Source organism: Myxocyprinus asiaticus, chromosome 32 (genome assembly GCF_019703515.2).
Source record: "Myxocyprinus asiaticus isolate MX2 ecotype Aquarium Trade chromosome 32, UBuf_Myxa_2, whole genome shotgun sequence".
NCBI classification, from domain to species: Eukaryota; Metazoa; Chordata; class Actinopteri; order Cypriniformes; family Catostomidae; genus Myxocyprinus; species Myxocyprinus asiaticus.
In genome coordinates this window covers 21,462,479-21,489,061 of record NC_059375.1, presented here as the reverse complement: position 1 = coordinate 21,489,061, position 26,583 = coordinate 21,462,479, and the positions used below count along the sequence as shown (strand labels likewise).

At 36.6% G+C, this 26,583-nt stretch overlaps 2 protein-coding genes and 1 non-coding gene across 7 annotated transcripts; all 3 read left to right on the top strand.

The window, feature by feature from the left end:
• Positions 1–752: 752 nt before the first annotated feature.
• Positions 753–825, top strand: trnar-ccu (transfer RNA arginine (anticodon CCU)). The gene has a single exon. It is a non-coding gene; the product is annotated as a tRNA-Arg (tRNA).
• Positions 826–1,125: 300 nt separating this feature from the next.
• LOC127423201 (phospholipase B-like 1) lies at positions 1,126–5,959 on the top strand. Its single transcript, XM_051667344.1, has 11 exons — positions 1,126–1,192; positions 1,347–1,569; positions 1,780–1,863; positions 2,895–3,036; positions 3,253–3,393; positions 3,534–3,678; positions 3,781–3,981; positions 4,190–4,330; positions 5,147–5,332; positions 5,433–5,539; positions 5,659–5,959. Exons 1-11 carry the CDS (start codon positions 1,126–1,128, stop codon positions 5,866–5,868), a joined length of 1,647 nt encoding a protein of 548 aa, XP_051523304.1. The 3' UTR covers positions 5,869–5,959.
• Positions 5,960–8,690: 2,731 nt separating this feature from the next.
• Positions 8,691–25,803, top strand: LOC127423149 (BTB/POZ domain-containing protein KCTD5-like). 5 transcript variants are annotated; one of them, XM_051667255.1, is made up of 7 exons: positions 8,691–9,173; positions 19,571–19,679; positions 19,791–19,882; positions 20,180–20,275; positions 22,051–22,176; positions 22,514–22,644; positions 24,967–25,803. In XM_051667255.1, exons 1-6 carry the CDS (start codon positions 8,805–8,807, stop codon positions 22,610–22,612), a joined length of 891 nt encoding a protein of 296 aa, XP_051523215.1. In that variant the 5' UTR covers positions 8,691–8,804; the 3' UTR covers positions 22,613–22,644; positions 24,967–25,803. The 5 variants fall into 5 exon arrangements, with proteins under 5 accessions (XP_051523215.1, XP_051523214.1, XP_051523213.1 ...); XM_051667254.1 differs by having other exon boundaries at positions 20,177–20,275; XM_051667253.1 differs by having other exon boundaries at positions 20,177–20,323.
• The last annotated feature ends 780 nt before the right edge of the window (positions 25,804–26,583 follow it).

Here is a 26,583-nt window from a genome sequence, read left to right as displayed (position 1 = left end):
TTTACAGTAATTTTAGGGTTTAAGGGGTTGTTGAAATCATTATGGCAATGAATTTGTAAAATTGACGATTACTTTACACAGAGAAGGTTAGAAAGAGATGTTATCACACCAAAGTCATGCTAACACACATATTGTTAACATCTTTAACAAAGATACTCTTAAAACAGTGAGTTTTAACGTTTACGGATTGGCCCCATTGACTTCCATTGTAAGTGCCTCACTGGAACCCAATCAAGGGGCAAGTCAAAATTATTATTATTATTATTATTATTATTATTATTATTATTATTATTATTAATTAATTAATTAATTAATTAATTAATTAATTAATTAATTAATTAATTAATTAATTAAATGCAACAAATGCTGTCGATTGAGCTTAACTTGTATTGAACCCGGAATATTCCTTTAACTGACATTAGTATCCATAGGTTCCGTACTGTATTTATCATTTATTATGCCGTGTAATATATGAATAATTTTAATATCAAAGTAGTAAATTGTTGCCGCTTGATTGAAACTCAGCCAAAATACGTACATATGTTTAAAAGAAAAGAAATAAAAACTCAAGAAACGATAATAAATGAATAGTATAGGCTACATCAGAGACATTAATATATGGGTAATGATAACAACATTATATGATTCAATGTATTCGAAAATATAGACCGAAATAAAAAAAATTAAAAAAAAAACGTTTAAATTGTGTATTACATGTTAATAGATCACGAGTTTCAGCTCGCTGGACGTAAGCCCCAGTGGCCTAATGGATAAGGCACTGGCCTCCTAAGCCAGGGATTGTGGGTTCGAGTCCCATCTGGGGTGATTTCGTTTTAGCAGATTCTTACCGATTCAGCAAGCGAAATACAGATGTATGTGTAAAGAATAAAGACTGTTCAAATGGGAAACAAGTCAGTCTTCTAACTCGGACGGGTGTAAGGACAATCGCTAGTTAATTTCAAATCGTTACCTTAATCCGAAAAACCTAGTAGCTCCTCGGATGTAACATTTAACTTAGGCCATTTTGTCTCTGTTTGGTTTAAATACTAGTCTAAGCAAATAGGCTACGGTAGTCTAAACCAGATTCCGATTCATATCAGAGAAAAGTAGCCTAAACTGTGAGACATGTATCGATTTACACAGGGATTAATTTTGTTTCTCCTCCTCCCTGCGACCTTCGTAAAGGCTCAGCGTAAGTGTCTCTTTTCATGTTTTCATCGCACAGGACTTTTCTGCAGGCTCATTTGTTTGCATAATATCTGAAAACCAACATGTAGCCTATAAGTTAAATTTAAGACGGCAGCGCTTATTGATCTTTGATCTGTTTTCTCATGTTGGTGTGCCAGAGATCCAGAGAGCCACCGTGTTTTGGGATGCTGTTCAGAGGTCTGTGGTGCTGAAAGAGAATGTGATGGAAGAGGGAGGAGATGCATTCGGTTATTTCAATGATAGTTTAACTGTTTCTGGGTGGGGAGTGCTGGAGCTGCGGGCTGGTTATGGAAAATTGCAGGAGAACGATGAAATTTCATACTTTTTGGCCGGATACCTCGAAGGATTCCTTACAGCCTCGTAAGTGTTCTCTCCTCAGAGCAAACAAGCACATTATACAGTAACAACAGGCCTAAGTGTAACTAATAGCACATTAACAGTTGAACGCCGCATGCTAAGATGCATTGCACTGAACGTTTTAAGTTATTGCTATGTTTGGAATCATTTTGCAATTACACCCAAATCAACTACATTTCAGTATTTAATAGCCCAATAACTTTTCATTTACAGACAGATGATAAACCATTACTTTAATATGTACCCTCAGCTGATAAGAAATCATAGCATTATGAAACCTTTGAAACGCTTCATGAGGTAAGTGACATTTATTCACTTAATTGATTGAAATCCACTCAGTAACACTTTACAATAAGGTTCCTTTCGTTAACATAAGTTAATAAATTAGGTATTATTAACAAACAATGAACAATTGTTTACAGCTTTTATTCATCTTTGTTAATGTTATTTAATAACAATACAATTGTTCATTGTATTAACTATTAATAAACACAACTTTCGACGTTAAATATATTAGTACATATTGAAATTAACATTAACTTACTAAATGCTGTAAAAGTATTGTTAATTGTTAGTTCATGTTATCTAATGTTAACAAATGGAACTTTATTGTGGAGTTCCCATCCACTTTTCAATATACTGTATATACTGTGTGTGCGTGTGTATAACTGTGTGTGGAATAGTTCACCACAAAATGAATATTCTCTCATCATTTACTCTCTCATGCCATCCCAGATGTGTATGACTTTCTTTCTTCTGCTGAACACAAACAAATATATATTTTTTTTAATCTCAGCTCTGTTGGTCCACACATTGCAAGTGAATGGAGACCAAAACTTTGATGCTCCAAAAAGCACATAAAGCCAGCATAAAAGTAATCCGTACAATGGTATCTATATTAATCCATATCTTCTGAAGTGATCTAATTGATTTTGGTTGAGAACAGGCCAAAATATAGCTCCTTTTTCATTGTACATTTTGCCATTGTGATCTCTAAGCACGATCATGATTTATACTGCCTTTATGTGCTTTTTGGAGCTTCAATATTTGGAATCTACAGAGCTGAGATATTTTTTCTAAAAATCTTTGTGTTCTGCAGAAGAAAGAAAATCATACACATCTGGGATGGCATGTAAATGATGAGAGATTTTTCATTTTTGGGTGAACTATCCCTTTAAGTTTTCATAATATGAACTTGTGAACCATTACATCCGATGAGGGAGGGTTTGGAGGCTTTTAAATGTGTTCTTTCAGATTTTCTAAGATATTTTAATGAGAATAATTTAGTGCATACCTCATCTACTAAATTAACTGCCTCTTTGTTATAGTGAACAGGACTCATGGACAAGGGCGCAAGTGAAATTATATGGGAAGAGTGATACCTCGTGGCATCATGTGGGTCTTCTAGTGGCACAATTGGATGGACTGCATGCCGGGGTGGCATACTGGGCCAAAAGTAGACAGGAGGAGGTCAGGAGACCTGAACTGTGCATGCATCTTTTTAATTGTTCTTCATCTAATGCTTTTAAACATGAGAGTTTGCTAACACTCATCCTCATATTCCAGTTTCTCTTGTTAACCTGTTTTCTTCATTCATTGTAAAATGCCTTTTATGTTTTTCATTTGGTGTGTTTACGCTGTACATTTTAACAGATTGAAAACTTTTGCTTGAATTTTAACTTCTAGCCTCTGTCCATGTTTGCGGTTCAGTTCCTCAATGGTATTGGGGATTTGTTAGACTTAATCCCTGTTCTCAAAAGACGTTCCAACTCTTCTTCTGACTCCTTCAGAATGCCAGGCATGGGTCACTGCTCTGCTCTCATTAAGGTTAGAGGTAAAATTCCCCATTCAGCCTCCCTCCAGTACACAGTTAGTGCACCTTCTTTTTTCCTGATATTTACGGTTTTATTTGTCCTAAAACTCAGCACCAGAGCATAAACCTTTTTCTGTTCTCCCTTCATCCTTAGATGTTACCTGGCTATGAGAATCTACTGCTTGGTCACTCCAGCTGGTATACCTATGCAGCCAGCATGAGAATCTACAAGCACTGGGACTTCAGCCTGAAAAATAAACATAATGCCTCCAGCAGACTGTCCTTTAGCAGCTACCCTGGTATTTGAAGGAAGATGTTTGCTTTTTTTATTATTGAAATAGCTATTTTAAAAATTATAACTATAAAACATAGAGCAACACTGTTTCTCACATCATTTTCAGGGATCTTGTCATCTCTGGATGACTTTTATTTGCTGGGAACTGGGTTGTTTGTAACTCAGACCACAAACAATGTGTTCAACTCCTCTCTGTTTTCCCTGGTGACCCCAGAGGCTTTGTTTGCATGGCAGAGGGTGCGTGTAGCACATGCGCTAGCCCGCACAGGAAAGCAGTGGGCCCAAATATTTTCCAAGCACAACTCGGGTGAGACAGAGATGCACACTGCAAATATTACATGCAAATACTGTGGTCCTTATTTGCAGTATTCTGTGGTGTTGTCTTTCTGGTAGGAAAGTAGAATCAATACACTGTCTTTTTGACATGGATCACAAAGTTATTCAATAATATGGCACTGTCATTTATTTTCAGAAATTAAAATTATTTTCACAATGAATTTTAATCTACCTCTCAGGGACCTACAATAACCAGTATATGGTGGTAGACCTCAAGAGGGTTTCACTTGGCAAGAAAATTGACAATTGGAGTCTGACTATTGTGGAGCAGATTCCTGGTTTGGTGGTGTACTCGGATCAGTCACAAGCGCTGCGTCATGGTGAGGAATAATTTTAAATCAAAGTCAGGGAAACAGTCTGATCAGACAAATGAAAATGTATCTGAGAAGATTTAAGAAACTTAGGTTGGAAACACAAAATATGGGTAGTTGACATTAATTATGTTTGGGATGTCCTGGAGTGTGACATGCTATACCTTTATCTAAAACAATTTTAAACAGCATTTTGCAAATTCTTAAATTGATTAGCTATATGTTTTTATGGCCATATTTATGTAATCATATTAGACAACATGGAATATTTGTAATTTTAAAAATTTATTTGTCACACCACAGGACTATTTAAAACAAGCTAGTAAAGGCAAAAACCTGATACATATACATTTTATTTTATACACTCACTGAGCACTTTATTAGGAACTCAGAATGGAGCCAAAAACATCCAGTCAGCGGCAGTTTTGTGGACGGAAACGTCTTGTTGATGAGAGAGGTCAAAAAAGAATGGCCAGACTGGTTCGAGCTGACAGAAATGCTATTGTAACTCAGATAACCGCTCTGTACAATTGTAGTGAGCAGAATAGCATCTCAGAATGCACAACACGTCGAACCATGAGACGATTGGGCTACAACAGCAGAAGACCACATCGGGCACTTTTCTAGGGCCATAGTGTTCCTAATAAAGTGCTCAGTGTGTGTATAGACTTATACCTTCAAATCATGATTCATGGACATATTATAGGTCAGATGCCAATATAAACTTTGCTGTGCATAAGTTAAGAATATAAAAATACTGATGTTACTTCCTGTATTGTGAAGGTTATATATATGCCTCATATGCTTTACAAATTTTCTCAATAGGTTACTGGGCATCCTACAACATCCCTTTTCACTCAGACATTTACAGAAAGAGTGGTTATGCTGTGATGTGGAAAAAGTATGGGGAAGACTTCTCCTATGACCTCTGTCCACGTGCTAAGATTTTTCGCAGGGACCAGGCTAAAATAACTAACCTGGACACCTTGAAAAATATCATGAGGTACAATGGTGAGTGCTTTCCTCTACCCTGAGTTTTTTTTTTTTTTAACTAATTTGTGCTCTTGTTAATCTAATTTCTTTGATGAACAGTAGTAGTTTGTCATATTAGATTACAGAAAAGACCCATATTCGAAGAAGCACCCATGTAAATCCATCTGTTGTCGTAATGATTTGAGACTCCGGCGACCTCATCCAGGAGGCTGTTATGATACTAAGGTACAGAATTAGGTTATGTAAGTGTTATTACAGAAATAAATCACACAAATAGTGTTATTGTAATGGAATCTACATGACTATTGATATTGTCTACATGATATTTGTTCTCTACACATTAGGTTACAGATCATCACATGGCCCAAATGTTTACAGTCGAAGCTGTGAACGGACCTACTACTCAGAATGCTCTTCCACCTTTCTCTTGGAGTCATTTCAATCGGACAGCTCACCAAGGGCTCCCTCAGACCTACAACTTCACGTTCATCACCATGCAGCCCCTACTCTCTTCTTATATAGAGCAAGCCAAGAGATCTAGCCAGGACTGCTAATAGTAGTCTAGTGCAGTGTATGGACAACAGTTTAATGGATACAGACTTGGAAAGGACTCAATGGACTTTGTTTCGGATATTTATAGGCAGTTTGTAATAATAGCTTTACTTGCCCCACAATAACTTTTGTGAGATGAATGCATAATGCTTCCAATCAGAGTGCTTGATATGTTTAATCCATTAAAGGCTAAAGTCTTTTTGCACTACGTAAATGAACGTTCCCTGATTTGATGTCTCTCCATCTAAAAGTGGACATTTGTGGTTAACCCCTACTGGAACCGCCCAGAACCAAAGAAACCAGTTCACACCACTATGCACAGCATGTCTATACAATGTTGTATATAGTTATTTTTGCTAAATGTTTATGGTTTACAACATAGCAAAGGAATAATTCACCCAAAATTTTAAATTCTCTCATCATTTACTCTTGACTTTCCTTCTTCTGCGGAACACAAACGAAGATATTCTGAAGGATGTATGAGGTGTTTTGTCTGTACAATGCAAGTCAAAGGGGTCCAAAACTTTCAAGCACCAAAAAGGACATTAAAACATCTTAAAATAATCCATTTGACTCTAGTGGTTTAATCCAAGTTTTCTGAAGTGATACAGTTGCTTTGGGAAAGAAAGAGATACAATTTTTAGACCTTACTCACTCTAAATCTTGACATCCAGCCCAACTGAAACAGTGCAGGCTTTAAGACAGTTCCGCTTTTGACCACGTGATTTCTAGTTACTTAATCCTGGTATCAATGTACATTGAGATGTTGCAGTTTGATTTTCCAGTGTGTAACCTACCATAAACATTTGGTAATTGTGGTACATTTTAAAAGTATCACAAAAAATCAAAATCCACGACTATCATTGTAACTCCTGTCTGCCTTTTCAAAATAGCCCAACTGAGTGTGACAACCGCAAACCTTGCAATGTCTGGTTCGTGCTCAGTGCTCTTCGCATGAGTCAAGCGTGAGGAAGTGTGTGAACGCACTTCACATATGAACATGCCAGGGAGACTGTGGATGCCAAGATTTATAGTGAATAAGGACTTATATAAGGACATTCCAAACCGATCGTATCGCTTTAGAAGACATGGATTAAACCACTCAAGTATGGATTACTTTCATGCTGCCTTTATGTCTTTTTTGAAGCTTGAAAGTTTTGGACCCCACTGACATGCATTGTATGGACAAAAACACACCATACATCTACGTTTGTCTTCAGCAGAAGAAAGAAAGCCATACAAGTTTGAGACGGTAAAATTTTCAATTTTGTGTGAACTATTCCTTTTTAGATTGGCCTTTTTTAATTTGGAGCAATCAATAAAGGCAACCATCATTTAGCTCCTAGTGAGAATTTACATTATTTCTTTAAAAGTACTGAAAGAAGAACACATTTGCTGCCACAGCCTTATTGACCTTCCCTTTTCCATCCTCTACACAGTCATTTTTTTTCTCTTCACTGCTGTTTCCTTTCTACTCATTTTTTCCTCTAGAAAGTTACAATACATGTTGTCTCAATCATTATTAAAATATAAATGATTAAAGTATGTTTTTATTTGTTTATATCAGCTTAATATATATATATATATTATATATATATATATATATATATATATATATATATATATATATATATATATATATATATATACATACATACACACACATGTATATATATATATGTATGTATATGTATATAAAAGATAGAGAGAGAGAGAGAGAGAGAGACCTACTCTAATGTACATAAGATTTATATCAGTTTAATTTATTTACTTTGTACTGGAAATTAAAGGAACATTCCAGGTTCAATACAAGTTAAGTTCAGTCTACAGCATTGTGGCATAATATTGAGTACCATAAAAATTATTTTGACTTGCCCCTCCTTTTCTTTAATCAAGGTTACACTGAGGCACTTACAATGGAAGTGAATGCGGCCAATACGTAAACTTTAAAATATTCACCGTTTTATAAGTATAGCCACAAAATGTAAACAATATGCATGTTAACATGATTTTAGTGTGATTAAATCGCTTTCTAACCTTTTCTGTGTAAAGTTATAGCCAATTTTACAACTTTGTTACCATGACGATGTAATGTCAACAAACCCTAAAACAAATGTACAAATTACGATTTAAACAATTTTACAGCTCAAATAATACATGAGTTTTAACACAAGAATTAATGTAAGTGCTTTTATAAAATTATAAATTGCACATTTCTGCCTTTAAACTCTCCAGAAATTGGCCCCATTCACTTCCATTGTAAGTGACTCACTGTAACCTCAATTTTTGCTTTTTCTTTTAAAGAAAAGGAGGCATGAGTCAAAATAATTTTTTAGTGGTAATCAGTATTATGCCACAAATGCTGTTGATTGAGTTTAACCTGTATTGCACCCGGAATATCCCTTTAACAGATAAAATCATTCATTTTAATATTATATTAAAATATAGCTAATATGCTTTCCTTAAAATAGGATGCTAAAAACTGTTCCTGATTTACTAATAAAATAATCACTATACATTACTATATTACAGTCTCTCACTTGCTTGACTCCTGGTATTGCAGTTATTTTAACTTTGATCATGCAACTCCTGGGCTGTGCTGCTCTGCTCGTAGGTCCTCACTAGGATCCATATGAGATTTAAACATTTATACATACGGTAAATGTTAGCAGATTTAGCTTAAAACGCAGTGAAGCACTTAAATTCAATTTAAAACTGCAAATCTGTACACTTTCAGCATCCTAGTATCTGCGCAGGTTTGTGAGAGAGAAACGCCTTAAGGGGCGGAGCAGACGGCTCGCAGCAAACGAGCCAATCATCTGACGCGCTTGTTCCATTTCTGATACGACAAATATCAGCACGCTGCGCCGCGCGAGATAGAACCGCATCCGAGCCAGTCTGCATACACACAACGCATCAGTCGCAGTTTAGTAGACTAATGGCAACGGGGGACAAAGGAAAAACGGTGGCGCCTCAGGCTTTACCGGAAACCGGATCCCTTTCAACAACACCATACAGCAATCTTAACAGTAACAACAACAACAACAACAATAACAACAACAATAACAACAAAGACAGCGAGGGAAGCGAAGGAGCCACAACGGCCACATCTGCAGCTGATGTTGAATCTAGTGGGGCTGAAAATATAAACGGTTCTACTGTTAATGTCACCGGAGGCAATAACGGCAAATGGGTCCGTCTCAACGTTGGGGGGACGGTGTTTCTAACGACACGACAGACGCTGCTGAAGGAACAGACTTCATTTCTGTACCCACTGTGCCAGCAGCAAGACTTGCATTCTGACACGGTAAGAGGATGTGAATGATATTTGACTGAACCGTGTTTTCCCTTCAGATGCAGAGCGCTTATGCTGACATTTAGTGATGAAGCTGGGGGTCTTGATTTAGATGGACGAACATGTGCTAGGCTGCTTAATGCGGACCCCTCAGTGCTTGTGCATTAGAGCAGCATCACATCCATTAGTCAACCAACATCCTCATTTCACTCCATGATACCTTTATCAGAACATTTATCCAGCCTTACACATGTTTTGTGAGAGTAAACACCAGATGACAACGATGCCTCCTAAATATATAGGGGTGAATCTCATGAAAACATATCCAGGTCAGAATTTCTCCTAAAAAAAAAAAAAAAAAAAAAAGGAAATTATATTTTGTATAGAGAAAAATCTTTTGATGGAAATGTGCTTATTTGACCATGTCAAAGTGAAAAATAATCTGCATGGCTATTCTGGATTTTCTTGATACAAAATATAATTTCTTATTCCTTTTTTTTTTCTTTTCGTACTGAAATATGACCTGGGCATGTTCTTGAGACATTTCGTGAGATTAATGCATGTATGTTATAATAATGCACTGATATGAATGTTTTTTTTTGACCGATACGAAAAAGAAAAAAAAAACCTGTAGGCCGATACTGATATTTTGCAATTTACCTTATTTTGTCATCAAATCACTGTTTTACTTAGGAATGCTTAAAAATGTGCAAAGAGGTACCAAAGCTTTTTTACTGTTCTAACAATAAATAATTTCCATTTAACATTGAATCTGTTGAACACATGATAGGCCAACATTTTAAAGAGAGCCACAGTGAAAGACACATTCAAGATAAAAATGAGTAAATATGATAAAATGATGATTGATATGGAAAAAAAGGTTATTTTTTACTTCTAAAACATTTTTGCACTTATGTTTTTGCAGTTTAAAATGCAGCTTTTTAAGGTTTAGTAATCGCACAAAGCCATATTGTGATTTAAATCTTAATTCAATCAATCATGCAGCATTAATGGATATCATACCGATTTCTCAGAAGTCAAAGTCTGCTGGTTTCAAACTGTTTTGGATGGTTTCCCTCATCATGTAGCCTTTAGGTAAGATCCGCTTTCACAACGGCCACGTCCATTTATTATGTTTTTTCCATATTAGTGTGAGAACGAGACAGAATAAAAATTAAATATTACATGTTTTTAGGAGTGACAACCTTTCTACATATTGTGTATATTTATTATTTCTGGATTGTGCATTTAGATTCACAGAGTTTTACAAATTGTGTTACTAATTCATTATAAATAAACCACTGGTTTTTCATATCAGCGTTTTCATGCTTATTACCGATATGCTGATTTAATTTGGTCAGAAATTGGCCAATAAATATTGGCAGCCGATACATCGGTGCAACCCTAGTTATAATAAATGTACACTCACTTAGCACTTTATTAGGTACACTTGTGCACCTACTTAATCGTACGATTATTTAGTCAGCCAGTCGTTTGGCTGCAGTGCATAATATCATGCAGATATGGGTCAGGAGCTTCAGTTAATGTTCACATTAACCATCAGAATGGGGAAAGAATGTGATCTCCGTGATTTTGACTGTGGCATGATTGTTGGTGCCAGACGGGCTGGTTTGAGTATTTCTGTAACTGCTGATCTCCTGGGATTTTCACAACAGTCTCTAGAATTTACTCAGAATGGTGCCAAAAACAAAAAACATACAGTGAGCGGCAGTTCTGCGGACGGAAACGCCTTGTTGATAAAAGAGGTCAACGGAGAATGGCCAGACTGTTTGAGCTGACAGAAAGGCTAAGGTAACTAAGATAACCCCTCTGCACAATTGTAGTGAGCAGAATAGCATCTCAGAATGCACAACATGCCAAACCTTGAGGCAGATGGGCTACAACAGCAGAAGACCACGTTGGACACTTTATTAGGACCATAGTGTTCCTAAAGTGGTCAGTGAGTGCATGCATGTTACTTAAATGTTATTTGTTTAGTTCCCATTTACGGTGTCTGTTGACCAAGCGTTGTCTCTGAAGTATTTTATAAACAGATGGTACACCTGCCTTTAAGCAGCCCTTTACAGTGACCACCCCCTCCTGCTCTGTCCTCTTATTTTCCACGATTATAACTCCTTCCCCACCGCAAGTGATGAAGCACAGAAGTCTAGCTGAGCTCATCTGTGCCTCCTCATCACCCATTAAAGCTCAGTTATTACAGGCCTCACTGCAGTGTTGTGTGCTCTCTCACTGGTCATGTCACTCTTCTAATGAGATTGGAGTCATGGCACCTTGAAGACTCCCAGCCCTCTGCACAGAAATATCTATGGAGGCTTCTATGTTCTATTCTTGGCCTTGACTCTTCTTCATTGCAAATGTATAAGCTTGTATCTTTTAAAGAGTGTAAGTGTGTAGTGTTAAATAGTTTTAATATAAGCCATAACATTTTGTTACATGTTTAGAATTTAAAACAAATACTGAAATCAAGCAAGTGATTTTAGTTGTTCTGTTGTTGCGCTTTCAAATGCTTGCTTGTTTTAAAATGAAGAACTTGTATTGCAACAAAGAGAAGGATGCCAAGAATCTGGGGCCAGATTCACAAAATATTCTTAAGAATAAAAACCTTACCTACTATTTTCCTCTTATTTTCTTACTTAAGAAAAAGTAATAAATATTTTATATACCATAAAAGACTTCTAAAGAACATTCAATGTCCTTGTTAAGTATAAACATTCTTGCAATTTATTCCAAGAACTTTCTTAATGTTTTTTTTTTTTCTTAAGAAGAATTTGTGAATCCGGCCCCTGGACAGGATATTATTGATTAATGAAAACCTCCCTGTGTTCATTGTCAATGTACACTGAAAGAGCAGTGTGACTTTTAATGTGCAATATTTATTCAAATAAGAGGTTAAAGGGATAATTCACCCAAAATTCACCTTTCACTTTCATTGTTAGAAAAAAAAGATGCAATAAAAGAGAATGATGACTGAGGCTAACATTCGGCCAAATATCTCCTTTTGTGTTCCGCAGAAGAAAGTCATATGGGATGCAACAACAAAAGGGTGAGTAAATGACAGGATGTTTACTATCGGTTTAAAATAATATTCCGGGTTCAACACAAGTTAAGCTCAATCGACAGCATTTGTGGCATAATGTTGAGTACCACAAAAATTAATTTGGACTTTTCTTTAAAAAAGGCAAAAATTTGGGTTCAAGTGAGACATTTACATTGGAAGTTAATGGGGCCAATCCGTTAACAGTAAAATACTCACGGTTTCAAAAGTATAGCCATAAGACAAACAATATGCGTGTTAACATGATTTTAGTGTGATTTAATCACTTACGGTACTAACCTTTTCTGTGTAAACGTATCTAATTTTACAACTTCATTGCTATGACGATGTTACACCGTAAACCCTAAAACAACCGTAAAAATTATGATTTATATTATAATTATTTTATTATTATAAAATTAAGTGCTTTTATAAAATTATAAGCTTCACATTTCTGTCTTTAAACCCTCTAAAAATTGGTCCCATTCACTTCCATTGTAAGTGCCTCACTGTAACCTCAATTTTTGCTTTTTTTTTTTTTTTTTAAAGAAAATGAGGGGCAAGTCAAAATAAATTTTTGTGGTAATCAACATTATGCCACAAATGCTGTTGATTGAGCTTAACTTGTATTGAACACAGAATATCCCTTTAAGGCAGTGCAGTGAATATTATTACCCATCCGCTCAACATCTTAAAAGTTGCTTTAAAACACCTGTTGAGACTTAATCTCAAAAGTGAATAACACAAAACATAAGAAATGATTCCTCCGTGTTCACTGATGTTTAAATTGTTTAGATGTTATCTTGCATGCTGTGAAGCAAATATCGCTTTCCATGGGAAGGGTTATTATGCAGCTCTGTAGCTCTGTTTTGAAATTAATAAGCTCTTTGTTTGCCTACCAGGTATTTCCCATGGGATGCAGCTAGTTCCCTATAGGGACTTGGTTTTTGTACTTCCTTGTGAAACTGCAGAGTTAAATATACACGATTAATATAAGATTATAGCACTCTTGTCTGATTTTAAATTCTGCTTGTTTAAATCATATACAGTTATTATAGGTAAAATCTCCTGTGGATTTCTTGTGATCTGAAATCATAAGCAGAGGGGGACAGCTTGTCCCCGCTGACTCACTAAAACATTGGAGAAGTCATGTGCAGGTGTTGTCATGCCTGCTGTCAAGTTTAATCATGTCTACGGTGTGGAGCTGTCTGCTGTTCTTGCTATTTTGAAAATGCAAATATTTTTTTCTTTGTGTGTGTACAGCATGCGTGTTTGCTCATGTGTGAATTATGTTTCTACTACTAATGTCTCGAGATGGTGTGTTGCGAATTAAAGGGATAGTTAACCCAAAAATTTAAATTCTGTCATCTTTTACTCACACTCATGTTGTCCCAAATCCACATTATTTCTTCAGTGAAACACAAAAGGAGATGTTAGGCAGAAGGTTAACCTCAGTCACAATTCATGTTCATTGTATGAAAAAGATGCAGTGAAAGTGCATGGTGATTGAGCCTAACATCTCATTACATTTCTAGCAGAAAAGACTCTGGATGATTGGAATTTTGAATGTAGAGAAACTTATAATATTTGGTGTAAGCCCCATCTTACGGTTCAGCGCTCAGATACTTTCTTGAACCGTCAGATCCTGCCAGAGGCGATGACGGCAGGGGAGCAGAGCTTACCCCAAAAGTAATAAGAACCTAATTTAACCTATGCCCCCAAAATAAAATATAAAAACAAATAATTCAACTCAGGACAATGCCCAGGTCTTCAGAAGGTGAGGTACAAATCTGAAAGAAGAGGAAAAATCAGTGAATGATGCAAACATAAGCCTGTATGACTGTGCGACATGCTACTATTGTGCCAGACCCTGCAGAAGGGTAGGCAATCTTATTAGAATTGTAGAACCCCTGCGAATGGGTGTGCCATGTTGTGCAGTATCTTTGCAGAGGGGTAAACAATGCTTGCGATTGAGCCCTCGTTTGTCATTGAGCCCTTGCAAAAAGGTGTACATAGTTGTGCAGTACCCCTGTGTAACAGGGGGGTTAAAATGGGAAAGGAGGAGGCGGGAACCGGACGAACCATCAAAATAATATTTAATGAAAACTTAAACAAAAAGACATAAACATAAACACACACACACACGGCAGCTGTGTGTGGCTCTCTCTCTCCCGAACTGCCGGATCCGGCATCGTCTTTATCCCTCTCCTCGGCTGATTAGCCCGATCGGGAGCCGGGCATGTGCACTCACAGCCCGGCCCCACCCTCCACCTCGTCACACCCTGCAAAAGTACAAAACAACGTTTTGCGTTTAAGCCCTTGATAAGAGCGATGTCTGCTGTGCAATACTCCTGCAAAAGGACAAACGCTGTTTGCATTTGAGCCCCACGATAGGGGCGATGTGGTTTGTGCAACACCCCTGCAGGAGGACAAAAGAAGTTTGCTTTTGAGCCCAGATGAGGGCGACGTTGTTTGTGCAGTACCCTTGCAAAATGAAACACATTTTGCGTTTTAACAACATTTTGAGTTTGAGCCCTACAATGGGGGTGACCATTGTTTGTGCAAACCCCTGCAAAGATAAACTAAGCTTTGCCATGTGAAGGGAAATGAATGCTTTTTTTATAAACCTTTGCGCTGCTCAGGACATGAATTGAATCACTAGCAGGAGCACTGTGGTTGCAGCGTCACAAACACTGCCTGGGAGAGAATAGAGCAGTGAGTGCCAGGAAGTATGAGTTGTTGAAGGACAGGGAGAATTGCAGTTGCAAAGTCAGCACTCCTTTCGGCTGCAGAGAGCATGGACATCAATTGTTAAAGAAAGTTTAGGATTTAAAATCCTAAATGGCTATATAACTATTTGAAATCTTACTGACTGAAGGGCAAGGGACTGTGAATGCAGCAAGAAAAAACATGTAAATGTGAATAATGATATGATGTTTGATGCAGAAGCTTTGATGAAGCCCATGCCAAACCAACAACACATGCATGGTCCATTATGTGTGAAGCTTCAGTCGACTGAATATTCGGTATCTGCTTCGAAATAAGTGCTAATCCAGCACTGTTGTAATCCCCGTAAAGTAATACAAAACCCTACTAAATGTTACTGCATCGGGACGAGCACATATACAGTGGGGGAAAAGGGGGAAAATAACCAAATTGCATAGATAACTTAAAATAAATGAAATGTTGTTAAACTACGTAGAGCACATTAATGGGGGAGCTTACGTTTTGACGATGCAGAAAATGAACTGTAAGTGAAAACTTGAGTGATGAAGCATGGAATTTCAAACATTTTGATAAAGCCCATTGTTTAGAAAGCTTCATACTGTAGTCCTATAACTAATAAAGATTTAAAAGTTTACAGTAACCCATGATAAAAAAACTGTACAGTGTAATGATGCCAAAAGACTAATAAAACAAAACATGTAACATAACTGTGAACAAAAAAAAAGTGTACCCTTGGTTTGATATGATTATTTGTATGACAGCAGCCAAATGCATTGTGTGGTTAATGAAATACTGGTGTAATCAGCAATGCCTACCTCTAGGTGACAGTGGGCACGCAGAACTGATGATACTTCTCTGTTAAGGGAAATGCGGATATAGACATATTAATTCAATAAAACACTTCGTGATTTAACATGCGATAGGAGAGACCAGCAGAATGTGATGCGCATCATGTTAACTTAATGGAAGTATCAGACCCCGTAAAATGAGTACCCTCGATTTGATATGTTTATTTGATGAGCAGCCAAATGCATTGTGCTGTTAATGAAAGAGGCTAAAGACACATCTTTTTCATGAACGCCTAATCCATTCATACTAATGCACTACCTTCATGTTCTTTAAAAAAAAAAAAAATAATCCTTGCTATGTGTACTGCTCTAAGCTATGTGAGACTTGTATTGCAGCACTTATATTGTTGCCCCTTTTGTTGGATGAATCGCTTCTATTGTTCTCCTCATTTGTAAGTCACTTTGGATAAAAGCATCTGCTAAATGAATAAATATAAATGTAATGAAATAATGAGCAATGCTTACTGCTAGGTGTCAGTAGGTACTCAGAACAGATGATACTTCCCCTTCAAGGAGAATGTGGAGATATAAGTCAAGAAAACATTTAACGTGATTTAACATGCAATAGGAGACTGGCAGAATGCGATAAGCATCATCTTAACTTAAAGGATGGATCAGACCCCATAAAATTAGTACTTATGCATGATGACGTGCATGAATAATGAATCTGGAATGGATTCCCCGATGAGGGCTACACTGGCATCCAAACACGGAATAAACAGATCAACATTTGAAGCGACTTTTGCTTGTAAAAGCAAGGCATAGCGCGTGTAATGATTGTGTGTTTCACTAACATGTGCATGACAGAAAACAACAGAAGTATGCGAACAATAGAGACTGGTGTGTAGGCTTTTTTATTTTTTTGTGGATTTTTTCCCCTTTTTCTCCCAATTTGGAATGCCCAATTCCCAATGTGCTTTTAAGTCCTAGTGGTCACATAGTGATTCGCCTCAGTCTGGGTGGCGGAGGATGAATCCCAGTTACCTCCGCATCTGAGACCGTCAACCCACGCATCTTATCACATGGCTTGTTGAGCGTGTTGCCACGGAGACATAGTACGTGTGGAGGCTTCACGCCATCCACCGCGGCAACCACGTTCAACTCACCACACGCCCCACTGAGAACGAACCACATTATAGTGACCACGAGGAGTTTACCCCATGTGACTCTACCCTCCCTAGCAACCAGGCCAATTTGGTTGCATTGGAGACCTGGCTGGAGTCACTCAGCATGCCCTGGGATTCGAACTAGCGAGCTAGCGATCTCCAGGGGTGGTAACCAACGTATTTTACCACTGATCCAGAGTCTTCCTGCTAGAACTACTGCTGACACTTCCATTTCTTTTCAGGTTCTGTGCATGATAAATAGCAGGGCTGGGCAAAAAAGTTGAATTTTCCATTATTTTTTTGATTCTCAATAGCCATGGATCGATCGTTTACTCGATGCGCAACCCTCCACTACAATGAGAGGAAATCACTCGCATTTGCAATCAAATTTCTGTGCGACTAACAATGTATATATTTGGCAACCGGCTGTTAAATGTTTAGATTTCACTGTACACAGTAATTGTGTAGTATATTGGTGAAGTATTCAGCAGCGTGATCCTTTCACTGCTTGTTGAGAGTAAAAGGAGTCCAAAGACGAGATCCACGCAACCAATTTGCCATTGAATAATGTCTCTTTTAATACTCTTTCTGTTCCCAACAGTCAGTTGTTGATCAATTGATAAGCTGATTTATAGACGCTGTTTCCTTAAAGAGACCGCTCCGGTTCTTTGTTTAACAAATCAATGTCAATACCTGTAAATAGTAAAAATTATGCAATTAAACAAAAATGTAACAAAATATAATATATGCAATATAATATAATATTTATTGATTAAATAGATTTGTCCATTAAAAAAAAAAAAGCTAAAATGTGACCAAAATGATGCAAAACTAATAAAATTTTAGTAAGATTAATATTTTCATAATGTACCCAGTTAGAAGGTCCCCTGTGTTATTAACAGAATTAGCTGGTTGAGAAGTTTTCATATTTAAGCAAAAGGGACATTATAACTGAAATGTGAAATATGAATCAATATCGAATCGAACTGAGAGCTTGTGAATTGGAATCGAATCAAATAAAGAAATCTGTATCGATACCTAGCCCTAATAAATAGCTTGTTGTATATATATGTTATGTCTATGTATCTCTTCATATCACTCTGGTTTTATAGTGCTTCTGTAATATAGCAGTGCCTCTATTCTGTCACACCACCATCTTCCTCTTTCTTTTTAAACATTCTCTATATTATCTCTTATTCTCAGTTCTTTCACCCTGGTAACTTTCTATACACGCTTTAAAATTCTTTTTTGTACCATTGCTGGTCTCTTTCAGAGTGATCTTGCCCTGGGCTTTGTTGTGTAATGTTCTCTGTTGGGCATGTTGTATTAGGGTGTCATGTAGCCTACATGATGTACTGCTAGTAGGTTCTGCCTCACTATAGCTATGCTGAGCTCAAAGTTTATCCACTGCATAGAGAAGACCCTCAACCATTCTGGGACAATGGCTGATGCCATGCTAATGTGACCTGCACTCACTGCCACTTTCCACATGCCCTTTCCTTTAATGTTTTCCCTTTCTTGTGCCAGGTCACATTTTTATTCCCTGGGGCCTTGTACTGTTCACTGCATTCTGTACATGAGCTTTCAGCTAAACAGCTTCAGCACCATAGTAGTCCATAACAGTTATCACATTATGACATATCACATTCTAACAATATTTACTATTGAAATATTAAATACCACATCATTTTATATTTATTTTAAATAATGTGTTATTTAATATTTTAATCAAATGTAATAATAATGTGGTATTTATACATTAACCCTTAAACGCATACCTTGGGTCTTTAGAGACCCGGGACCTCATTCAACCCCCTGTACCTCATCCATTTTTTGGAGTTATGCACACACCCATTTAGAATTTTTTAGAGTGTCTTTTTTTATTATTATTATTATGATTATTTCATATCTATATAAGTTTACTATCACAGGATATCTATTTCTTTGTTTATTACAAGAGAAATGAGTACTATATTCATACAAATAAATACTATATCACATTGATTTTCTGTGCAACAATGAATTAACAACAATGCTGAATTATCGGTATCCCACATGCGTATCTGCATACATATTATACATGCTATTTCTTACTCAAGGTGGCGCTGATGTGTTAGTGATTAACTTGATTTACATTTGACAGTGCTATTTGATGAAGAAACAACATAGAAGTAAACTATAGCAAGTACAACCAATGAACAGTGTGATATGACTATTGTCATTTGGGTGTACTACTGAAATTATGTAAGTTGTGCATCTATTTATCTGCTCAGTACCTGAGAAAATACTTATGTGTAGCTTATATGTATCTTATGTGTAGATTATGTGTTGTGTAGCTCAGTATGTGTTTGACAGTCAGTTGCTTCTCAGGATATTTCAGGGTAAATGTAATTAATTCTTTTCTAGATTTGTCCTGATTTGTTGTATTTTCTCATTGATATATAAAATAAAACTCAAACGTATTTTGTTATATTATTTTAAAATTGTCTTAATAAATAAATAGTAAATTTTACACTATTTGGGCATTTTGTAGATTCATGTGCAGGGTCTCTAAAGACCTGAATATAAAGAGTGTTTGGTGAAATTTCCATGCATTAACGTGATTAAACATTAATGAATTATTTAACAACTTAAAGTCAAACTGGTATTCAGTCCTGTTATCTGTGTGTGTAGGATGAAACTGGTGCTTATGTGATTGACCGAGACCCCACCTATTTTGGTCCCATACTCAACTACCTGAGACATGGGAAGCTGGTTTATAACAAAGAGTTGGCAGAAGAAGGTTTGTGCCATTACCATTGTTAAATCTCTGGCCACATGTCAGATTATAATGTATTTTTATTTAATCAGTGTCAAATATATATATATATATAACAAAAACCTGTGTCTGTAGGTGTTTTGGAGGAGGCAGAATTCTACAACATCACGCCGCTGATTAAATTAATCAAAGAAAGGATTCTTGAACGAGACTCCAAGGCCACACAGGTAATGTGCAAGTCCTTTATCATACCTTCATGTGACTTAATTTTCTGGAAACATATTGCAGCATTCCTTCATTTGTATCTATTTTTCACAACTCTTTTGCTTTCTTAATGCTATAGTATTTTCTACCGTACATTCTTGACTATATTTGAGTTCTTATGCAACAGCCGCCAGTCTCTCGCCCACTCTCGCTTTTCTTTCCATACTTGCCTTTTGGCATCATCCTCCACATGTCTTTTTTTTTTTTACTCTTCACCAGTCCCTACCCTTCTCTCTCTCTTTCTCTTGGTCATACAGCAGGTACCACCAAAGCATGTGTATCGGGTGTTGCAGTGTCAGGAAGAGGAGCTGACACAGATGGTGTCCACTATGTCGGACGGCTGGAAGTTTGAGCAGGTCAGCGTGCGCGCCTGCCGAAAGCCCCGCCCCGGACTGCTCTGGACTGTGGGTTGGACTGACACTGAGTTGATTTCCCTTTCCCTGATCCCAATGTTCCCAGTGTCCAATTCTCCCCTCAGATTCAGAGTGCAGTAACATAGCTAAAGTGTGAAATAAATTTTTTGCCATTTAGTGGCTTGGCTACTCAACTTGACTGTACAAGGTCAGTTGCACCAAACCTGTCTTAATAATATGCATTTTTATTTAAATGTCAAACTATATGAAATTATTCTGGTTTTGTACACATGCACGTTGCCATTAGGGTACCATGACACAACATAAAATTTCAGCAGTTGATACCTATACCTGTTCATGATTTTCTGTACTAATTTTGATACCACAGAAAAAACGAATATGCTACTGTAAACACTTTTATAAAAAGTAATATTTTAATAGAAATATTAACAAATTAAATTAAACTGTTGGGGTGGGTAAAAATATTTTTAAATCCCAAGATAATAATATTTTTAAATCCCAACCTACTAAAATGAGAGGAAATAACTCACATTTGCAATCAAATTTTGCACTGACTAAAAATGTATATATTTGGCAACCGGCTGGTAAATGTTTAGATTTCACTCACCAGTAATTGTGTATTTTATTGGTGAAGTATTCAGCAGATCCTTTCACTGTGTGTTGAGAGTAAAAGTTGTTCCGTGTACTGCATGTCCAAAGAAGAGATCCACGTGACCCATTTGTCACTGAATAATGTCGCTCTTTACAGAAATACCGGTTTTAGCACGTGGTCAACAAATCAATGTAAATACTTGTAAATAGTACTAATTATGTAATTAAACAAAAAACATTTAACAAAAAATAATTTATGAAATATAATATCTTATTTATTGATTTAGTACATGGATTTGTTCATTTTTAAAAAGCCAAAATGTGACCAAAATGATAAAAGACTAATAAAATATCATTAATAAAATTAATATTTTTGTAATGTACCTAGCTAGAAGGTCCCCTGTATAATTAACAGCATTAGCTAGGAGAGAATTTCTTTCATATGTAAGCAAAAGGGACATTATAACTGAAATATACTCATATGAATTGATATCGAGAGCTTGTGAATCGAATCGGGAAATCTGTATCAATACCCCGCCCTATTAAAAAGCTTTTAAGTATTTATTCAAGTAAACATAGCTTCAAGTTTTTCAAGTAGTTATTCAAGTAAACAGTAAAATAAAAAATACAAATACAAAGAAATTAATTAATAGCAGTGCACATCTTTTCCTCTTTCTTGTCAATATTGGTTTTTGATTAAAATTATCGACAGTGGCATGTCAATTAGGCTGCATTAACACTGCAAGGCCTAATGCGCCGACCTGATATTTTGACACAAATATACATTACATTTAGACAACCAATTGTGCCACGCCAGGCATTTTGACCAAAAAGTGCATTTGATCGTTCATGCTTTCAAAAGCAGTCAAACAGAGTGTGGGTACTCTCTGCTAGTACTAAAATGTCAGTACTCTGTACTAGATAGACCAGTATTGTTACATCTTTTACATTTTAATATCTATTAGGTACCTTAATACCAGTATTTTTGACATCCCGAATTGCCATGAAACAAGATAATTGTTTTTTGGGCAACTGACTGGGCATTTGACCCAGCTTGATGTTTTCCTTTAAAGTCCTCATCCCTTTTCTTAAATCTTAAGTACTTATGTTGAAGGACCCTCTTTCTATCTCTCTCTCTCTTTCTTGGCTGTTACTTGGTTTTGAAGATGGTGAACATTGGCTCATCATACAGCTACGGAACTGAGGACCAGGCTGAATTTCTCTGTGTTGTTTCAAAAGAGCTACACACCTCGGGTGGAGGCTTGGGAACAGAGCAGAGTCACAAGACTAAGGTTGGTGCACCCACAAACACAGACATAATAAAAGGCTCATTTTATGTTCTCCATTTTTGATTGTGCAATCTCACACACACTCTAAAGCACAATTCCAGTGACACATTCCTCAAAAACATGGTCATAAAAGACTGCTTCTTTTCACCTCCACTCATTTTTTATCATGCTTTAGAATGATCTTTCCACATTAATACCCTTGAAAGTCATCTGCACACCTACTCACAATTACATACATTTCATAAATCTTTTTTTTTTTTTTTTGTGCTATGCTGTCATTTGTCACTCTGTGATCCCTCCGTTTTCTTTTCACGCTGTTGTCCGCTCATAACACAACTAGACCTCGGACACACAGGAAGAGGATGAAGCAAGGGAGGAAGAGGAGGATGGGAAGGAGGAAGAGAGAAATGCCACCCCCAATGAGTGGATTAATGATTAGCTGAAACTTGTGTCAGTGTCCCAATGGAATTGGTGAGGAATGGCGTCATGTTGGTTGTGTTAGTGGTAGCGAAAATTCTTGATGTCAAAGGATTTGGGTAAATTGCATTTCAATGCACTAAATACTGTAAAGCTGACCACAAAAAGCAAAATCTAAATTAGATCCTTTGGCTGTTAAAATAGTTATCTGATATGATGTTGTGTGGCATCTACAGCATGGGAGGACTTTTATTTTCACTTGCCTTTTATAAGCATAGTGCAATGAAATGCAATAGCCTTCACCTACTAGCAGCTCCCAAGCATGACTTTCTGTCAATTTCCCTTGTAAGTAACTGCTGCATATGTAAACACAAATATGCAACAGTTCCAACTTAAAGGTTGAAAAAATTAGCTGGAAGTTGGCCTGTCGTGATTATTAAATAATCGTCTGATTATTTAATCGTCTGATATTATTGTGCAGTTCAAATTCCAATCACATTTGAATGCCCAAATAAGGGAATTTTAAGCAAATATATAAATGCAATGAACGGTGCATTTGTGTGTAATTCAGTTGAACTCCGAGCATCTCTGAGCCGCACTGCGGATGTCAACCAAAGCAGCTCCTGTCTGGAAGAGCTCGTAAAGCGCTCCTCAAACGCTCTGATGCCCATGCTGTCAGCAGAGGCTCATGGCAAACTCCCACAAAAATATAAACAAACAAATATAAACTTTGATAGTGAACGCAAAGCGCCCCGGTTTCACTTTAATTGTACGAACGTGTAATGGCAAATGTTCCTGGTCAAAGGGGATTCATACACACAGTGTTAATGACACACAGTGACAGAGGAGGAGACGCATGCTTAGGGTGCTTTCACACTAGCACTTTTGGTGTGCAACCAGGTCAGAATTATGTCCAAGTGAATGATGTTTTTCGAGCTCGTGCGCACCCGGGTCCGCTTGAAAAGGTGGTCAGGGGTATGGCTCATGTGAACTCCAGTATGGTTCACTGCTGATATGAACTCAATCGTACCAAAATCGTGGAAGCGAACCGCTTGTGTTGGCATAATTTGCATCTTTGCAGGCTTCCGATCGCAATTTTTGTGGAATAATGCATTTCTCATACCTGCTTGTCCAAAAAAAAATACCCTTCAGAGAGCAGCTCACCTTCTTCACATATCTTGGAATGCATCCGCAGGCTCGCGGCAGACAAACACTAACATTCATCACATCATTGCACATTCAGTGCATCCGTGGGAGACAAATGCAATTGTCGTTCCGTGCATGTAAAGTTTTGGTGGTAAGTCCAAAGAGATGAATACTTTAACACAGTGACGCTGATCTCTTCTTGAGTTGTTACCTAGTTGCAGTGGTAAACAGCTGCTGCTTGTACTCATGTTGATGACACAATCGGTCCATGGTTCGGACCCAAATTATCTGATGTATACAGAGAGGGAACAAACTGGTTCTGTCAAACTGGCACCCTACTCTATTTCTGTGGAGTGATAGAAGAAAAGGTCTCTTCATGAGAAATAAGGGCTCGTGGGTAATCAAAGAGCATTCAAATACCGTATGGAAGTGAAGAAATTAGGACTGAAATATTTAACTATTGCATAATATAATATTACATTATATAAATATAATAAATATATACAGTATATTTTGTATTATATTTTTTTAATAAAAAACTAAATATATTTTGAGTTCCAAAAACAACAGTGTAAATGTAAAATTTACCAAAACTAAAGTTGACCAAAAAGAGAGACATATTTTAAATATTTCGAAATATTGTGATATTTAAAACATTGTTTGCCATTCTTAAGTTTCTAAAGCCTTAAAAGGAAATCAGATATCCCTATTTTATTATTTGTTTTATATATTTAAAGTTAAATATGTAAAAATGACTCTTAAGGTGTATGTAGCACACATGCACCTAAAGAAATATGACAATTTATGACAATTAATCGTGAAAGCCCTAAAAGATACAATTAATAGTTATAATCGCAATTATTGTTTGACAATTAATCTCAAGCTATAGAGATAATCATGACAGACATAGCTGGAAGCTAATTGGAGTCCTGCATAGAAATTTTAATCCAACTTCTTAATGGGATTTTCTACACAAGTCAACAGACTTTAAAATGGTGACTGCACTTTAGTCAACCAAATGCCTTCATTATTTAGCACCATGTCTGTTCCATAAATTGCCATTAAGTCACTGCCATCTCAACCCATATCCACATCTTCAGCAAAATGTATCTTTGTATTTGTCATGATTACATAAAACATAGAGGACATATTTCTTTTGACATTATTAGTAATTACTCATAACTAAATCCCCGTTTGAGTGTGACTAATATCTTTTCCACTGTTTCGCAGCTTTTCCAGATCCATGGATCCCGGATGTAGGATAAAGAGAATTGTATTTTTCTAGATATCCATTTTATCATGTGCTCATGATGCTGTTTTTATAGTCATAAATTTGTAGATTTGTTGACTTAAGCAACAGGTATAATTGTGAAAAAGACAACTTAACAACCAGCAGCAAAAAAAAAAAGTAATTGTGCTGAATTTAAATTTTCCTGAAAGAAAATGGCACTTGAGATATTACCATTTAAGAAAATACACGGTTATATCTTAGTAAATGGCCTATTACCAAAGAGTGCAACCTAGTTATAGAATACCTAAGTAAATATGACGGACTTAAAACTGACAGGGCAGAACAAACCTGAGAACGAAGAATCAGTAATTTTACAACATCATCAATGATGTTAAGATTGTGGACTTATAAATAGAGTTTAGATTTTGCACATGTACTGTGGCAGAAGAATGGTGACGCAGACACCAATCATGCCCTGTTCCATCTAGCAAACATGCACAGATCAGCTACTGGTAAAGTGCCAATGGTGTCACCCTGGCAGACCACCAGCAGTGCACTTTACCACCATTTTCAGTCTGCAGGAACACATTTTGATAGTCACTGGTGCCAGCTAGAATGTTAAGGGTGTCATTAGAAGTCACTGGGATGTTTAAGGCCTGTGGAGGGTTCTGGTAGTTTGGTGTATGTTGTATATGAACTAAACACTAGTTACTGTGCACAATTCACTTAGTGGTGTACCTACAATGAGGATTTTGTTCGTTCAGCTGATGTGCTGGAAGTTTGGGGGGGATTAAGATACTGTCTCATGTTCGTTTATGTGTTTTGTGAAAAGGTTACTATATATATATATATATATGTGTGTGTATATATATATATATATATATATATATATATATATATATGTGTGTGTATATGTATATATATATATATATATATCTTTATTTTCAAAGGAACAAGTCTCTGTAACTGGCAATCAATATCTTTCAAAACAACATGCCTCAATTCAACAAATGATTAAGTTAAGCACCTTCTGCTCCCTTTAGTCTAGAGCAGAGCAAATGAGTGTTCTTTGGGATTTTTTTATGTGCGGCTAGCTGATTTGCATGCCTAAGCTTATTTATTAGACATGCTGTAGTTTTGCACAAATTTGCATAGATGTATCTGGATGGGTGTAAGATTTAATTCTAAATAAGAGTGCTTGGAGGCACATCGTTATTAGTCAAAATTGACTTTAAATTGTTTTATTGTAAACACTCAATCTGTTATCATTACTGTATTTATAAAGTGGCAGGAGGCCTTTGCAAACACATTTTGTTGCAGTGGGTCAGTGCGTTACTGGGTCAATCAATTCTTATTCTGTCCATATCAGCTGCAATGCCACCATGTTCTGGAAATATTATCATAATTACACTCCTAGTGTCTAGAGCGCAGTGAACTATATGGAACAAAGTGGAAGAAGATGTAAAGTTTTGATGTGACACACAATTTTATCAGTTTGTCACAGTACACTATTGTAATGTCTTTACAGTGGGACTGGTGTGTTAAACAAGAAAAAGAAATAGATTTTACTTTTGAATATTTATATTCAGTCAATTGCAACATTTTTATGGCCTTGT

What these genes read in the sequence shown, in the direction of transcription:
- LOC127423201 (XM_051667344.1), top strand. Translation starts at nt 1,126, where the DNA reads ATGTATCGATTTACACAGGGATTAATTTTGTTTCTCCTCCTCCCTGCG. An exon ending in ACTGCTCTGCTCTCATTAAG is followed by an intron (nt 3,394 to 3,533) that starts GTTAGAGGTAAA and finishes CTTCATCCTTAG; the next exon opens with ATGTTACCTGGCTATGAGAA. An exon ending in GTCACAAGCGCTGCGTCATG is followed by an intron (nt 4,331 to 5,146) that starts GTGAGGAATAAT and finishes TTTTCTCAATAG; the next exon opens with GTTACTGGGCATCCTACAAC.
- LOC127423149 (XM_051667253.1), top strand. Translation starts at nt 8,805, where the DNA reads ATGGCAACGGGGGACAAAGGAAAAACGGTGGCGCCTCAGGCTTTACCG. An exon ending in AAGACTTGCATTCTGACACG is followed by an intron (nt 9,174 to 19,570) that starts GTAAGAGGATGT and finishes CTGTGTGTGTAG; the next exon opens with GATGAAACTGGTGCTTATGT. An exon ending in GCCCCGGACTGCTCTGGACT is followed by an intron (nt 20,324 to 22,050) that starts GTGGGTTGGACT and finishes TTGGTTTTGAAG; the next exon opens with ATGGTGAACATTGGCTCATC.